Source organism: Lathamus discolor, unplaced genomic scaffold, assembly GCF_037157495.1.
Source record: "Lathamus discolor isolate bLatDis1 unplaced genomic scaffold, bLatDis1.hap1 Scaffold_328, whole genome shotgun sequence".
Lineage (NCBI taxonomy): Eukaryota > Metazoa > Chordata > Aves > Psittaciformes > Psittacidae > Lathamus > Lathamus discolor.
Genome location: NW_027069357.1, coordinates 934 through 17,071, shown reverse-complemented (window position 1 = coordinate 17,071; position 16,138 = coordinate 934). Strand labels below are relative to the sequence as shown.

The following is a 16,138-nucleotide window of genomic DNA, read 5'->3' as shown; positions in this document are numbered from 1 at the left end:
CCCAACCCTGACCCCCCTGCACCCCAATTCCATGGGGTCCCCCCACATCCAATTCCATGGGGTGCCCCCAACCCTGACCCCCCTGCACCCCAATTCCATGGGGGCCCCCCACATCCGATTCCATGGGGTGCCCCCAACCCTGACCCCCCTGCACCCCAATTCCATGGGGGTCCCCCCACATCCGATTCCATGGGGTCCCCCTAACCCTGACCCCCCATCCCCAGTTCACTAGGTGTTCCCCCCCATATCCATTGGCTCCCCCCACCCCTGACCCCCCATATCAATGGGTCCCCCCCATCCCTGACCCCCCCCCCCATATCTATTGAGTCCCCCATCTCTGACCCACCCCCCATTGGGTCCCCCATCTCTGACCCCCTATATCCATTGGGTCCCCACCACCCCATTCTATGGGGTCCCCCCATCCCATTGGGTTCCCCCCCCCGACCTCCCCTCGTCTATTGGGTTCCCCATCCCTGACCCCCCCATATCCATTGGGGGTCCCCCCACATTGGGTTCCCTATCCCTGACCCCCCTCATATCCTTTGGGTCCCCCCCCATATCCATTGTGTCCCCCCACCTCCATTGGGTCCCTCCATCCCTGACCCCCCCATCCCCATTGGGTCCCCCCATCCCTGACCCCCCCATATCCATTACATGGGGTCCCCCCACACCCCATCCCCATTGCCTCCCCCCCATCCCCATTGGGTCCCGCCTATATCCATTGGGTTCCCCCTATATCCATTGGGTTCCCCCATCCCCATTGGGTCCCGCCTATATCCATTGGGTTCCCCCTATATCCATTGGGTTCCCCCATCCCCATTGGGTCCCCCCTATATCCATTGGGTTCCCCCATCCCCATTGGGTCCCCCCTATATCCACTGGGTTCCCCCCATATCCAATGGGTTCCCCCATCCCTGACCCCCCCCATCCCCATTGCTGCCCCTCATCCCTGACCCCCCCCATCCCCATTGGGTCCCCCCCATCCCTGACCCCCCCCATCCCCATTGGCCCCCCCCATCCCCATTGGGTCCCCCCCATCCCTGACCCCCCATCCCTGACCCCCCCCCATCCCCATTGGGTCCCCCCCATATCCATTGGGTCCCCCCATCCCTGAGCCCCCCATCCCTGACCCCCCCCATCCCCATTGGGTCCCCCCCATATCTATTGGTCCCCCCTATCCCCATTGCCCCCCCCCCCCGTTGCTGCCCCCCCTGACCCCCCCCATCCCCATTGGGTTCCCCCATCCCTGACCCCCCCATCCCTGACCCCCCCCATCCCCATTGCCCCCCCCATCCCTGACCCCCCATCCCTGACCCCCCCATCCCTGACCCCCCCCATCCCCATTGGGTCCCCCCCATCCCTGACCCCCCCATCCCCATTGGCCCCCCCCATCCCTGACCCCCCATCCCTGACCCCCCCATCCCCATTGGTCCCCCCCATCCCTGACCCCCCCCATCCCCATTGGGTCCCCCCTATCCCTGACCCCCCCCATCCCCATTGGGTCCCCCCCATCCCTGCCCCCCCCATCCCATTGGTCCCCCCATCCCTGACCCCCCCCATCCCATTGGCCCCCCCATCCCCATTGGGTTCCCCCATCCCTGACCCCCCCCATCCCTGACCCCCCCCATCCCCATTGGGTCCCCCCCATATCCATTGGGTCCCCCCCATCCCTGACCCCCCCCCATCCCATTGGGTCCCCCCCCTCCCCATTGGGTCCCCCCTATCCCTGACCGCCCCCATCCCCATTGGTCCCCCCCATCCCCATTGGGTCCCCCCCATCCCTGACCCCCTCATCCCTGACCCCCCCATCCCATTGGGTCCCCCCATCCCCATTGCCCCCCCCCCCCGTTGCTGCCCCCCCTGACCCTCCCCATCCGCATTGGGTTCCCCCATCCCTGACCCCCCCATCCCTGACCCCCCCCATCCCCATTGCCCCCCCCATCCCTGACCCCCCCCATCCCCATTGGGTCCCCCCCATCCCTGACCCCCCCCATCCCCATTGGGTCCCCCCCATCCCTGACCCCCCCCATCCCCATTGGCCCCCCCCATCCCTGACCCCCATCCCTGACCCCCCCATCCCCATTGGCCCCCCCCATCCCTGCCCCCCCCATCCCCATTGGCCCCCCCCATCCCCATTGGTCCCCCCCATCCCTGATCCCCCCATCCCCATTGGTCCCCCCATCCCCATTGGTCCCCCCCATCCCTGATCCCCCCATCCCCATTGGTCCCCCCATCCCCATTGGTCCCCCCATCCCTGACATCCCCATTGGGTCCCCCCCATCCCCATTGCCCCCCCCCCATCCCCGTTGCCCCCCCCCCCTGACCCCCCCCCCCCCCCCCCCAGGAGGGGCCGCTCTGCTCCAGCGCCACCCGGAGGCTGCGGGCGCGCTGCGGGCGGAGCTGGAGGAGCTGCGGCGGCGCTGGGCGGAGCTGGAGGCCGCGAGCCGGGCCCGGAGCCGCCGCTTGGCCGAGGCGGCCGCCGCCGAGCGCCTGGCCCGGGGCTGCGCGGCCGTGGAGGAGCGGCTGGGGCGGCTCGAGAGGGACCTGGGCGGAGCGGGGCCGGTGCGGGACCTGCGCGGGGTGCGCAGGGAGCTGGAGCGGCTGCAGGTGGGGGGGGATGGGGATGGGGGGGGGGGATGGGGGGGGGATGGGGGATGGGGGGGGGGAGGGGGACACCAACTCGAACACGTAGAGGTGGGATGGGTACCAAGACCTGCACCAGGATGGGGACAGGGATGGGGACCCCATTCGATGTGGGGCATCACTTTATGGGGACACTGCTCTATGGGGGCATCACTCTATGGGGACCCCATTCGATGTGGGGCATCACTTTATGGGGACACTGATCTATGGGGGCATCACTCTATGGGGACCCCATTCGATGTGGGGCATCACTTTATGGGGACACTGATCTATGGGGGCATCACTCTATGGGGGACATCTCTATGGGGGCATCACTCTAGGGGGACCCCTCGCTATGGGGGACATCAGTCTATGGGGACACCTTGCTATGGGGACACTGCTCTATGGGGACATCACTCTATGGGGACACTGCTCTATGGGGACATCACTCTATGGGGGACATCACTCTTATGGGGACTCCTCGCTATGGAGACCCCAGTCTATGGGGCCGTCACTCTAAAGGGACCACTCTCTATGGGGACCCGGCTCTATGTGGGACATCACTCTATGGGGATATCACTATGGGGCCATCACTCTATGTGGGACATCACTTTATGGGGACACCGCTCTATGTGGGACATCAGTCTATGGGGATATCACTCTATGAGGCCATCACTCTATGGGGACCCCTTGCTATGAGGACCCCTTGCTATGGGGACCCCTTGCTATAGGGACACTGCTCTATGGGGCCATCACTCTATGGGCACCCCTCGCTATGGGGCCATCACTCTATGGGGCCATCACTCTATGGGGACCCCTTGCTATGGGGCCCCCTTGCTATGGGGCCATCACTCTATGGGGACCCCTCGCTATGGAGACCCTCTCTATGGGGCCATCACTCTATGGGGACCCCTCGCTATGGGGACCCTGCTCTATGGGGCCATCACTCTATGGGGCCCCCGCTCTATGGGGTCCTTGTGGTGGTCCCTGCAGACGATGGAGACGCAGGTGCAGGAGTGGTGCCAGGAGGTGGGGCAGCTGCAGGCGCAGGCTGCGGCGCTGCCGGTGCCGGCGGTGGCCGAGCGGCCGAGCGCCGTGGGCACCCGCATCGTGCGCCTCATCGAGCCCCTCAAGGAGCGCCGGAGGATCCTGCTCGCCTCCAAAGAGGTCCATCAGGTCAGCCACGAGCTGGAGGACGAGATGGTGAGTGCCGGGGGGGCGGGATGGGATGGGATGGGGATGGGGATGGGATGGGGATGAGGATGGGGATGGGATGAGGATGGGATGGGGATGGGGATGGGATGAGGATGAGGATGAGGATGGGGATGGGGATGAGGATGGGCATGGGATGAGGATGAGGATGAGGATGGGGATGGGATGGGGATGGGATGGGGATGGGATGGGGATGGGATGGGATGGGGATGGGGTGGGGATGGGGATGGGATGGGGATGGGGTGGGGATGGGGATGGGATGGGGATGGGATGGGGATGGGATGGGGATGGGATGGGGATGGGATGGGATGGGGATGGGATGGGGATGGGGATGGGATGGGGATAAAGATGGGGATGGGATGAAGATGGGGATGGGATGGGGATGAGGATGGGGATGGGAATGGGATAATGATGGGGATAAAGATGGGGGTGGGATGAGAGAAGGATGAGGATGAGGATGGAGGTGGGGATGGGATGAGTATGAATATGAGTATGAAGACAAGGATGGGGATGGGATGAGGATGGGGATCAAGATGGGGATGGGATAAGGATGAGGATAAGGATGGAGATGGGGATGGGATGAGGATGAGGATGGGAATGGGATGAGGATGAGGATGGGGATGAGGATAGGAATGGGAATGGGATGATGATGGAGATAAAGATGGGGGTGGATGAGGGTGGGATGGGATGAGGATGGGGATGAAGATGAGGATGGAATGAGGATGGAGATGGGGATGGAGTGGGGATGGGGAAGGGATGATGAAGAGGATGGGGATGGGATGAGGATGAGAATGGGGATGGGATGAGGATTGGGATGGGATGAAATTGAGGATGCAGATGGGCATTGGATGGGGATGGGAGCAGGATGACACCGTTGCCCCCCCGCAGCTGTGGGTGCAGGACCGCCTGCCCCTGGCCACGCTGAAGGAGCACGGTACCAACCTGCAGACGGTGCAGCAGTTCATCAAGAAGAACCAGGTCAGCCCCATTGACCCCCCCATCGACACCCCCAGTGACACCCCCATTGACCCCCCGTTGATACCCCCATTGACCCACCCCATTGACACCCCCATTGACCCCCCATTGAACCCCCAATTGACACCCCCATTGACCCACCCCATTGACACCCCCATTGACCCCCATTGACACCCCCCTTGACCCCCCATTGACCATCTCATTGCCCCCCCATCATCACCTCCATTGCCCCCCCATCATCACCTCCATTGCCCCCCATTGACACCTCCATTGACCCCCCCTTGACCCCCCCATTAACCCTCTCATTGACCCCCCATTGTCCTTCTCATCGACACCCCATCATCACCTCCATTGACCCCCCATCATCACCTCCATTGACCCCCCATTGACACCTCCATTGACACCCCCCTTGACCCCCCCTTGACCCTCTCATCGACACCCCATCATCACCTCCATTGACCCCCCATTGACACCCCCCTTGACCCCCCATTGACCCTCTCATCGACACCCCATCATCACCTCCATTGACCCCCCATTGACACCCCCCTTGACCCCCCCATTAACCCTCTCATCGACACCCCATCATCACCTCCATTGACCCCCCATTGACACCTCCATTGACACCCCCCTTGACCCCCCCATTGACCCTCTCATCGACACCCCATCATCACCTCCATTGACCCCCCATTGACACCCCCTTGACCCCCCCATAACCCTAACCCTAACCCATAACCCTAACCCTAACCCTAACCCTAACCCTCTCATCGACACCCCATCATCACCTCCATTGACCCCCCCCCATTAACCCCCCCTCCTAACCTGTGTCGTCCCCCCCACCCCAGACCCTGCGCCGGGAGATCCAGGTCCATCGCCCGCGCGTGGCCGAGGTCCTGGAGCGCGCCGGGGCCGTGGCCTCGATCCGCAGCCCCGAGGCCGAGGGCGTGCGGCGGCTGCTGGAGCGCCTGGCTCGCTGTGGGGGGAGCTGCAGGAGCAGGCGGAGCGGCGGCAGCAGGCGCTGGACGCCGCCTTCCAGCTGGAGCAGTACAAGTGCGACGTGGCCGAGGTGGAGGCCTGGCTGGGCGAGCAGGAGCTGCTGCTCATGAGCGACGACAAGGGCAAGGTGGACACCGGGGTGGGGGGGGAGGATGAGGGGGGTGAAGGATGCTCGTGGACCACATGGAGAGCGCAGGAGGATGGGTGGGATGAAGGATGCTCATGGAGAGCTCAAGAGGATGGGAGGATGAAGGATGCTCGTGGACCACATGGAGAGCGCAGGAGGATGGGTGGGATGAAGGATGCTCATGGACCACATGGAGAGCGCAGGAGGATGGGTGGGATGAAGGATGCTCATGGACCACATGGAGAGCGCAGGAGGATGGGTGGGATGAGGGATGCTCATGGACCACAAGAAGAGCACAGGAGGATGGGTGGGATGAATGATGCTCATGGACCAAGTGGAGGGCTCAGGAGGATGGGTGGGATGAAGGATGCTCATGGACCACATGGAGAGCGCAGGAGGATGGGTGGGATGAAGGATGCTCATGGACCACAAGGAGAGCACAGGAGGATGGGTGGGATGAAGGATGCTCGTGGACCACATGGAGAGCGCAGGAGGATGGGTGGGATGAAGGATGCTCATGGACCACATGGAGAGCTCAAGAGGATGGATGGGATGAAGGATGCTCATGGACCACAAGGAGAGCACAGGAGGATGGATGGGATGAAGGATGCAGGTGGAGAGCACAGGAGGATGGATGGGATGAAGGATGCAGGTGGAGAGCACAGGAGGATGGGTGGGATGAAGGATGCTCATGGACCACATGGAGAGCGCAGGAGGATGGGTGGGATGAAGGATGCAGGTGGAGAGTGCAGGAGGATGGGTGGGATGAAGGATGCTCATGGAGAGCTCAAGAGGATGGATGGGATGAAGGATGCTCATGGAGAGCTCAAGAGGATGGATGGGATGAAGGATGCTCATGGACCACAAGGAGAGCACAGGAGGATGGGTGGGATGAAGGATGCTCATGGACCACAAGGAGAGCACAGGAGGATGGGTGGGATGAAGGATGCAGGTGGAGAGTGCAGGAGGATGGGTGGGATGAAGGATGCAGGTGGAGAGCACAGAAGGATGGATGGGATGAAGGATGCAGGTGGAGAGCACAGGAGGATGGGTGGGATGAAGGATGCTCATGGACCACATGGAGAGCGCAGGAGGATGGATGGGATGAAGGATGCAGGTGGAGAGTGCAGGAGGATGGGTGGGATGAAGGATGCTCATGGAGAGCTCAAGAGGATGGATGGGATGAAGGATGCTCATGGAGAGCTCAAGAGGATGGATGGGATGGAGGATGCTCATGGACCACAAGGAGAGCACAGGAGGATGGGTGGGATGAAGGATGCTCATGGACCACAAGGAGAGCACAGGAGGATGGGTGGGATGAAGGATGCAGGTGGAGAGTGCAGGAGGATGGGTGGGATGAAGGATGCTCATGGACCACATGAAAAGCTGAAGAGGATGGATGGGATGGGGGATGCAGGTGGAGAGAGCAGGAGGATGGATGGGATGAAGGATGCTCATGGCCCAAGTGGAGGGCTCAGGAGGATGGATGGGGTGGGGGATGCGGGTGGACCTGGACCACATGGAGGGCTCAGGAGGACGGGTGGGATGGGGGGAGACACACTCCATGACTCCCATCCCACTCTATGGCTCCATGACTCCCATCTCATCCAATGACTCCCATCCCACCCTATGGCTCCCATCCTACTCTATGGCTCCATGACTCCCATCCCACTCCATGACTCCCATCCCACCCTATGGATACCATCTCACCCTATGGATCCCATCGCACCCTATAGCTCCCATCCCACCCAACACCTCCCACCCCACCCTACGGCCCTACGCCTCCAGCGGCCCATAGGAGCCCACCTGTACCCCCCCCGCCCCGTGCCCCCATTCTGCCCCCCCCAGGACGAGCAGAGCACCCTGCAGCTCCTCAAGAAGCACCTCCTGACCGAGCAGACGGTGGAGAACTACGAGGAAACCATCGCCCAGCTCTCGCGCCAGTGCCGGGCGCTGCTGGAGCTCGGCCACCCGCAAAGGTGGGGTGAAGCTCCGGGGGTCCCCCATCCCCGGCAGGCCCAAAGCGGGGCACCCACGGGTGCCGGGCGCTCACCGGGCGCTGTGTCCCTTGCCCAGCGAACAGGTCAGCAGGCGGCAGTCGCAGGTTGACCGGCTGTACGTGTCTCTGAAGGAGCTGGTGGAGGAGCGCAAGGCCAAGCTGGAGCAGCAGTACTGGCTCTACCAGCTCAACCGCGAGGTGGACGAGCTCGAGCACTGGATCGCCGAGAAGGAGGTGGTGGCCGGGTCGCCGGAGCTGGGCCAGGACTTCGAGCACGTCACCGTGAGATGGGGTCCTTGGTTCGGGGGGGGGGGGTATCACCGGGATGGATGGGATGGGGGCGATGGTGGTGGTGCAGGACCAGAGGGGGGTCTTGGTGTGGGCGCTGCTCCTGACAGGGGTCCTGGGGGTGATGGTGCTGTCAGGGCTGCATCGTGGGGGTGGCAGCGTCAGGGCATTGTCCTGGGGGTCGTCCCGGGCACCATCCCTGCTCCATCCTGGGTACCATCAATGCATCGTCCTGGGCGTCATCCCTGCTCCATCCTGAGCATCATCGCTGCTCCATCCTGGGTACCATCAATGCATCGTCCTGGGCATCATCCCTGCTCCATCCTGGGCATCAACCCTGCTCCATCCTGGGTACCATCAATGCATTGTCCTGGGCATCATCCCTGCTCCATCCTGGGCACCATCCCTGCTCCATCCCAGGCACCATCCCTGCTCCATCCTGGGCACCATCCCTGCTCCATCCTGGGTATCTTCAGTGCATTGTCCTGGGCATCATCACTGCTCCATCCTGGGCTTCCTGGCACCATCCCAGCTCCATCCTGGGCACCATCCCAGCTCCGTCCTGGCACCATCCCAGCTCCGTCCTGGCATCATCCCTGCTCCATCCTGGGCACCATCCCTGCTCCATGCTGGGCACCATCCTTGCTCCATCCTGGGTACCACCAATACATCATCCTGGGCATCATCCCTGCTCCATCCTCGATACCATCCCTGCTCCATCCTGGACATCATCCCTGCTCCATCCTGGGCACCATCCCTGCTTCATTCTGGGCATCATCCCAGGCGTCATCCCTGCTCCATCCTGGGTACCATCAATGCTCCATCCTGGGCATCATCCCTGCTCCATCCTGGGCATCATCCCTGCTCCATCCTGAGCATTATCCCTGCTCCATCCTGGGTACCATCAATGCTTCATCCTGGCATCATCCCAGCTCCATCCTGGGCATCATCCCTGCTCCATCCTGGGCATCGTTCCTGCTCCATCCTGGGTACCATCAATGCTTCATCCTGGGCATCATCCCAGCTCCATCCTGGGTACCATCAATGCATCGTCCTGGGCACCATCCCAGCTCCCTCCAGTGCTTCCCATCTCCATCCCTCTCCCTCTTCCCCCCTCTCACCCCTTCCCCCCCCCCCCCAAAAACGCCCGCAGCTCCTGCAGGAGAAGTTCCTGGAGTTCGCCAGCGAGACGGGCAGCGTGGGGCAGGAGCGCATCGCCGCGCTCAACCAGATGGTGGACGAGCTCATCGACTACGGCCACGCCGACGCCGCCACCATTGCCGAGTGGAAGGACGGCGTCAACGAGGCGTGGGCCGAGCTCCTGGAGCTCATGGAGACGCGGGCGCAGATGCTGGCGGCCTCGCACGAGCTCCACAAGTTCTTCAACGACTGCAAGGAGCTCCTGGCGCTCATCGAGGAGCGCCGGCGCCGGTTGCCGGAGCTGGCGGCCCGTGACGGCCGCGGTGCCGCCGGCGCCTTGCAACGGGCGCTGGGCGCCTTCGAGCACGACGTGGAGGTGCTGGTGAGCCAAGTGCGGCGGCTGCAGGAGGCGGCGGCGCAGCTCCGCACCCTCTACGCCGGCGACAACGCCGAGGCCATCGCGGCGCGCGAGCAGGAGGTGCTGCGCGCCTGGAAGGAGCTGCTGGGCGCCTGCGACCGCTGCCGCCTGCACGTGGCCGGCGTCGCCGAGCGCGGCCGCTTCCTCACCGCCGCCAGGGACCTGGCCGCGTGGATGGACGGGGTCCTGCAGCAGATGGGAGCCGGGGAGAAGCCCAGGTTGGTGGGGACGGGGGGGGACGGGGGGACGGGGGGGGGATGGACCCGATTCCCACCCCAAGGACCCAATTCCATCCCAAGGACCACGTCTGACCCCTAGGACCACGTCCCATCCCAAGGACCCACTCCCAATCCCAACGACCCATTTTGCACCCCAAGGACACAATTCCCAACCCCAAGAATCCAATTCCATCCCAAGGACCACGTCTGACCCCAAGGACCATGTCCCATCCCAAGGACCACGTCTGATCCATAGGACCACGTCCCATCCCAAGGACCCACTCCCAATCCCAAGGACCCGTTTTGCACTCCAAGGACCCAATTCCCACCCCAAGGACCCAATTCCCACCCCAAGAATCCAATTCCCACCCCAAGAATCCAATTCCCATCCAAGGACCCAATTCCCACCCCAAGCCCCCATCCCATCCATGGCACCAAGCCCCATCCCACCCATGGCTCCAAGCCCCATCCCACCCATGGCTCCAAGGACCCATCCCACCCATGGCACCAAGGACCCATCCCATCCATGGCTCCAAGCCCCATCCCACCCATGGCACCAAGCCCCATCCCACCCATGGCACCAAGGACCCATCCCACCCATGGCACCAAGGACCCATCCCATCCATGGCTCCAAGCCCCATCCCACCCATGGCACTAAGCCCCATCCCACCCATGGCACCAAGCCCCATCCCACCCATGGCACCAAGCCCCATCCCACCCATGGCACCAAGGCCCCATCCCAAGGACAAGGAGACCCTCACCGTGTCCCCCCCTCGCAGGGACGTCTCCTCGGTGGAGCTGCTGATGAGCGACCACCAGAGCATCAAGAACGAGATCGAAGCCCGAGCCAAGAGCATCTCCAGCTGCCTGGAGCTGGGCAAGAGCCTCGTGCTCAGCAAGAGCCCAGCGGCCGATGAGGTGCAGCCATTGACGGGTCCCAACCCACTGGGGGGGTTCCCAACCCGTTGAGGAGGTCCCAACCCATTGGGGTGATCCCAACCCACTGGGGTGATCCCAACCCATTGGAGTGATCCAAACTCATTGGGGTGATCCCAACTCATTGGAGTGATCCCAACTCATTGGGGTGATCCCAACTCATTGGGGTGATCCCAACCCATTGGAGTGATCCCAACTCATTGGGGTGATCCCAACTCGTTGGGGTGATCCCAACCCGTTGGAGTGATCCCAGCTCATTGGGGTGATCCCAACCCATTGGAGTGATCCCAACTCATTGGGGTGATCCCAACTCATTGGGTGATCCCAACCCATTGGAGTGATCCCAACTCATTGGGGTGATCCCAACTCGTTGGGGTGATCCCAACCCGTTGGAGTGATCCCAGCTCATTGGGGTGATCCCAACCCATTGGAGTGATCCCAACCCATTGGGGTGATCCCAACCCATTGGAGTGATCCCAACTCATTGGGGTGATCCCAACCCATTGGGGTGATCCCAACCCATTTGGAAGGGTTCCAACCCATTGAAGAGGTCCCAACCCATTGGGGTGACCCCGACCCATTGGAGTGATCCCAACCCATTGAGGATGTCCCAACCCATTGGGGTGACCCCAACCCATTGAGGAGGTTCCAACCCATTGGAGTGACCCCGACCCATTGAGGAGGTCCCAACCCATTGGGGTGACCCCGACCCATTGAGGAGGTCCCAACCCATTGGGGTGACCCCAACCCATTGAGGAGGTCCCAACCCACTGCGGTTGCCCCAACCCCTCCAGATCAAAGCCCACGTGGAGAAGCTGCTCACGAAGAAGAAGGAGATGTTGGAGACGTGGGACAAGCACTGGGAGTGGCTGCAGCAGAGTGAGTGCGCTGTGGGGCGGGCGCCGGTGCTGGGGGTGACGGTGACTGCATGCGGTACCCGCGGTGCTGGAGGTGCTGGTGACTGCATGCGGTACCCGCGGTGCTGGAGGTGCTGGTGACTGCATGTGGTACCCGCTGTGCCGGAGGTGATGGTGACTGCATGCGGTACCCATAGTACCAGAGGTGATGGTGACTGCATGCGGTACCTGCGGTAGCGGAGGTGATGGTGACCGCATGCGGTACCCACGGTAGCGGAGGTGATGGTGACTGCATGCGGTACCCGCGGTGCCAGAGGTAATGGTGACTGCATGTGGTACCCATGGTGCTGGAGGTGATGGTGACTGCATGCAGTACCCGTGGTACTGGAGGTGATGGTGACCGCATGCGGTACCCACGGTGCCGCGGGTGATGGTGACCGCGCGCGGTCCCCGCAGTGCTGGAGGTGCTGGTGACTGCATGCGGTACCTGCGGTGCTGGAGGTGATGGTGACCGCATGCGGTACCTGCGGTGCTGGAGGTGCTGGTGACTGCATGCGGTACCTGCGGTACTGGAGGTGATGGTTACTGCATGCAGTACCCGCGGTAGCGGAGGTGATGGTGACCGCATGCGGTACCCGTAGTACCGGAGGTAATGGTGACTGCATGCGGTACCCGTGGTGCTGGAGGTGATGGTGACTGCATGCAGTACCCGTGGTACTGGAGGTGATGGTGACCGCATGCGGTACCCACGGTGCCGCGGGTGATGGTGACCGCGCGCGGTCCCCGCAGTGCTGGAGGTGCTGGTGACTGCATGCAGTACCCGTGGTACTGGAGGTGATGGTGACCGCATGCGGTACCTGCGGTACTGGAGGTGCTGGTGACTGCATGCGGTACCCGCGGTGCCGCGGGTGATGGTGACCGCGCGCGGTCCCCGCAGTGCTGGAGGTGCACCAGTTCGCCCAGGAGGCCGTGGTGGCCGACGCGTGGCTGACGGCGCAGGAGCCGCTGCTCCGGAGCCAGGAGCTGGGCAGCAGCGTGGACGAGGTGGAGCAGCTCATCCGGCGCCACGAGGCTTTCCGCAAGGCGGCCGCTGCTTGGGAGGAGAAGTTCAGCTCCTTGAGGAGGCTCACGACGGTGAGGGCAGCGCGGGGCAGCCCGGGCCTCATCACATCCCCATCCCCATCCCCATCATCTCCCTCATCTTCATCCCCATTCCCATCTCCATCCTATGCCAGTCATCTCCATCCCCATCCCATCCCCATCATCTCCACCATCTTCATCCCCATCCCGTCCCCATCCCCATCATTTCCATTCTCATCCCATCTCCATCTGCATCATCTCCATCCCCGTCCCCGTGCCATCCCCATCTCCATCATCTCCATCTCCATTCCATCCCCATCTCCATCATCTCCATCCCCATCTCCATCATCTCCATCTCCATTCCATCCCCATCTCCATCATCTCCATCCCCATCTCCATCCCATCTCCAACATCTCCACCATTTTCATCCCCATCCCATCCCCATCATTTCTATCCTCATCCCATCTCCTTCTCCATCATCTCCATCACCTCCATCCCCATCCCCATCCCATCTCCATCACCTCCATCCCCATCCCATTGCTATCATTTCCATCCTTATCCCATCTCCATCATCTCTATCTCCATCCCCAACCCATCTCCATCATCATCCCATCTCCATCTCCATCATCTCCATCTCCATCACATCTCCAACATCTCCATCCTCATTCCATCTCCATCATCTCCATCTCCATCATCTCCATCCGCATCCCATCTCCATCATCTCCACCTCCATCATCTCCACCCTCATCCCATCTCCATCCCCATCCTATCTCTATCTCCATCATCTCCGTCATCTCCACCCTCATCCCATCTCCATCTCCATCATCTCCATCTCCATCATCTCCATCCCCATCCCATCTCCATCCCCATCCCATCCCCATCCCGTCCCCCCCACCTCCCTCACCCGTGTCCCCCCCCCGCAGCTCGAGAAGCTCCGCGCCGAGCAGACCAAGCAGCCCCCGACCCCTCTCCTGAGCCGCAAGTTCCCCGGGGACCCCTCGGGGGCCCCAACGGCACCGGGACCGGGACCTGGACCAGGATCGGATCGGGATCGGGATCAGGATCAGGATCGGGACCGGGACCGGCAGGGCCGGAGCCACGCGTGGGCCTCGTGCGCCAGGAGCTGCGCCCCGAGCGGCTGCAGCCGCAGCGCGACCGCGTCCAGGGCTCGCCGGGGGCCTCGGAGCCGCCCCCCTCCGGGGACCCCCCCGCACCGGAGCCCGAGGCTGCGGCCGAGCCCCGGCCGGGGCTCCTGGAGCGGAGACGGGAGCGGAGGGAGCGGCGCTTGGAGCGGCAGGAATCGAGCGAGCCCGAGGCGCGCCCCGACGGCAAAGGGTGAGGGGAGGGAGCGGGGATGGGATGGGGATGGGGATGGGGATGGGATGGGGTGGGGATGGGGATGGGGATGGGATGGGGATGGGGATGGGGATGGGATGGGGTGGGGATGGGGATGGGATGGGGATGGGGATGGGGTGGGGATGGGATGGGGATGGGGATGGGGATGGGGATGGGTGGGGATGGGATGGGGATGGGGATGGGATGGGGATGGGGATGGGGTGGGGATGGGATGGGGATGGGGTGGGGATGGGGATGGGATGGGGATGGGGATGGGGATGGGATGGGGTGGGGATGGGATGGGGTGGGGATGGGGAGGGGATGGGATGGGATGGGGAGGGGATGGGGATGGGGATGGGGATGGGATGGGGATGGGATGGGATGGGGATGGGGATGGGATGGGGATGGGGATGGGATGGGGATGGGGATGGGGTGGGGATGGGGAGGGGATGGGGATGGGGAGGGATGGGGATGGGATGGGGATGGGGAGGGACCGGGATGGGGGTGGGGATGGAGCGGGGCTGGACGGGGTCTCCCCACTTCACCCCGGCCCCCCCACAGCAAAGCGACCCTGGCCGACATCGTGGAGCAGCTGCAGGAGAAGGAGGCGGGAGGCCCCGCGCCCGCTTCGGTGAGGAGCGAGGGACCCCTCGGAGTCCCCTTTGGGGTCCCCTTGGTGTTCCCTTCACTTCCATGTGGCATCCCCTTGGCATCGCATTGGGGTCCCCTTGGTGTCCCCTTGGCATCCATTGGTGTCCCCTTGGCATCCATTGATGTCCCCTTGGCATCACTTTGGTGTCCCCTTGGCATCGCATTGGGGTCCCCTTGGCATCCCCTTGGCATCCATTGATGTCCCCTTGGCATCACATTGGGGTCCCCTTGGCATCCCTATGGCATCCATTGATGTCCCCTTGGCATCCATTGATGTCCCCTTGGTGTCCCCCTTCCCTGTCCCCCCCCACCTCCTCCATCCCCCCCCCGTGCCCCCCATATCCGCAGCCCCGGGACCGGGACCCCCCTCGCCTTCCCCCCGGTGCCGAGGCGCTACCGGAGCGGCCTCCGCGTCCGGACCGCCCCGCGCCCGCGCCCGCGACCGACCCCGACCGCGCCGGCGGCCGCGGCCCAAGGACCCGGCGCAGGGCCCCGGGGAGCCGCGGCGCTCGCGCTCGGCCCCGGCCCAGGGCAGCAGCGCCCCGGCCCCGCCGGCCCCCCCCGGCCACACCGTCACCCACGAGGGCTTCCTCCTGCGCAAGCACGAGCAGGACGGGGCCAAGAAGGCCTCCAACAGGTTGGTGGTGGCCAACGGGGTCCGAGGGGACTGGGGCATCGATGGGGAGGGGGCAACGGGATGGGGGCATCGATGGGGAGGGGGCAATGGGATGGGGGCATCGATGGGGAGGGGGCAACGGGATGGGATCCATGAATGGAGAGGGGGCACCAAGGGTTGGGGTCCATCAATGGAGAGGGGGCACCAAGGGTTGGGATCCATCAATGGAGAGGGGTCATTAAGGGTTGGGATCCATCAATGGAGAGGGGCACCAAGGGTTGGGATCCATCAATGGAGAGGGGGCACCAAGGGTTGGGGTCCATCAATGGAGAGGGGGCACCAGGGGTTGGGATCCATCAATGGAGAGGGGTCATTAAGGGTTGGGATCCATCAATGGAGAGGGGGCACCAGGGGTTGGGATCCATCAATGGAGAGGGGGCACCAGGGGTTGGGATCCATCAATGGAGAGGGGTCATTAAGGGTTGGGATCCATCAATGGAGAGGGGTCATTAAGGGTTGGGATCCATCAATGGAGAGGGGGCACCAGGGGTTGGGGTCTATCAATGGAGAGGGGGCACCAGGGGTTGGGATCCATCAATGGAGAGGGGGCACCAGGGGTTGGGATCCATCAATGGAGAGGGGGCACCAAGGGTTGGGATCCATCAATGGAG

The 16,138-nt window shown here is 63.4% G+C and overlaps 1 protein-coding gene across 1 annotated transcript in view; it reads left to right on the top strand.

Annotated features, from left to right (window-relative positions):
- Window positions 1-15,540, top strand: part of LOC136006612 (spectrin beta chain, non-erythrocytic 4-like) — a gene marked incomplete at both ends in the record, with an annotated part of 35,298 nt that extends 19,758 nt beyond the window's left edge. Inside the window, 16 exon segments of the mRNA XM_065664616.1 lie at window positions 2,343-2,607; window positions 3,616-3,825; window positions 4,723-4,812; window positions 5,652-5,769; window positions 5,772-5,929; window positions 7,778-7,908; window positions 8,006-8,210; window positions 9,370-9,992; window positions 10,772-10,910; window positions 11,723-11,807; window positions 12,723-12,919; window positions 13,789-13,945; window positions 13,948-14,200; window positions 14,762-14,831; window positions 15,200-15,280; window positions 15,283-15,540. Coding sequence (XP_065520688.1) covers window positions 2,343-2,607; window positions 3,616-3,825; window positions 4,723-4,812; window positions 5,652-5,769; window positions 5,772-5,929; window positions 7,778-7,908; window positions 8,006-8,210; window positions 9,370-9,992; window positions 10,772-10,910; window positions 11,723-11,807; window positions 12,723-12,919; window positions 13,789-13,945; window positions 13,948-14,200; window positions 14,762-14,831; window positions 15,200-15,280; window positions 15,283-15,540 — 3,040 coding nt within the window.
- Between the last annotated feature and the right edge of the window lie 598 nt (window positions 15,541-16,138).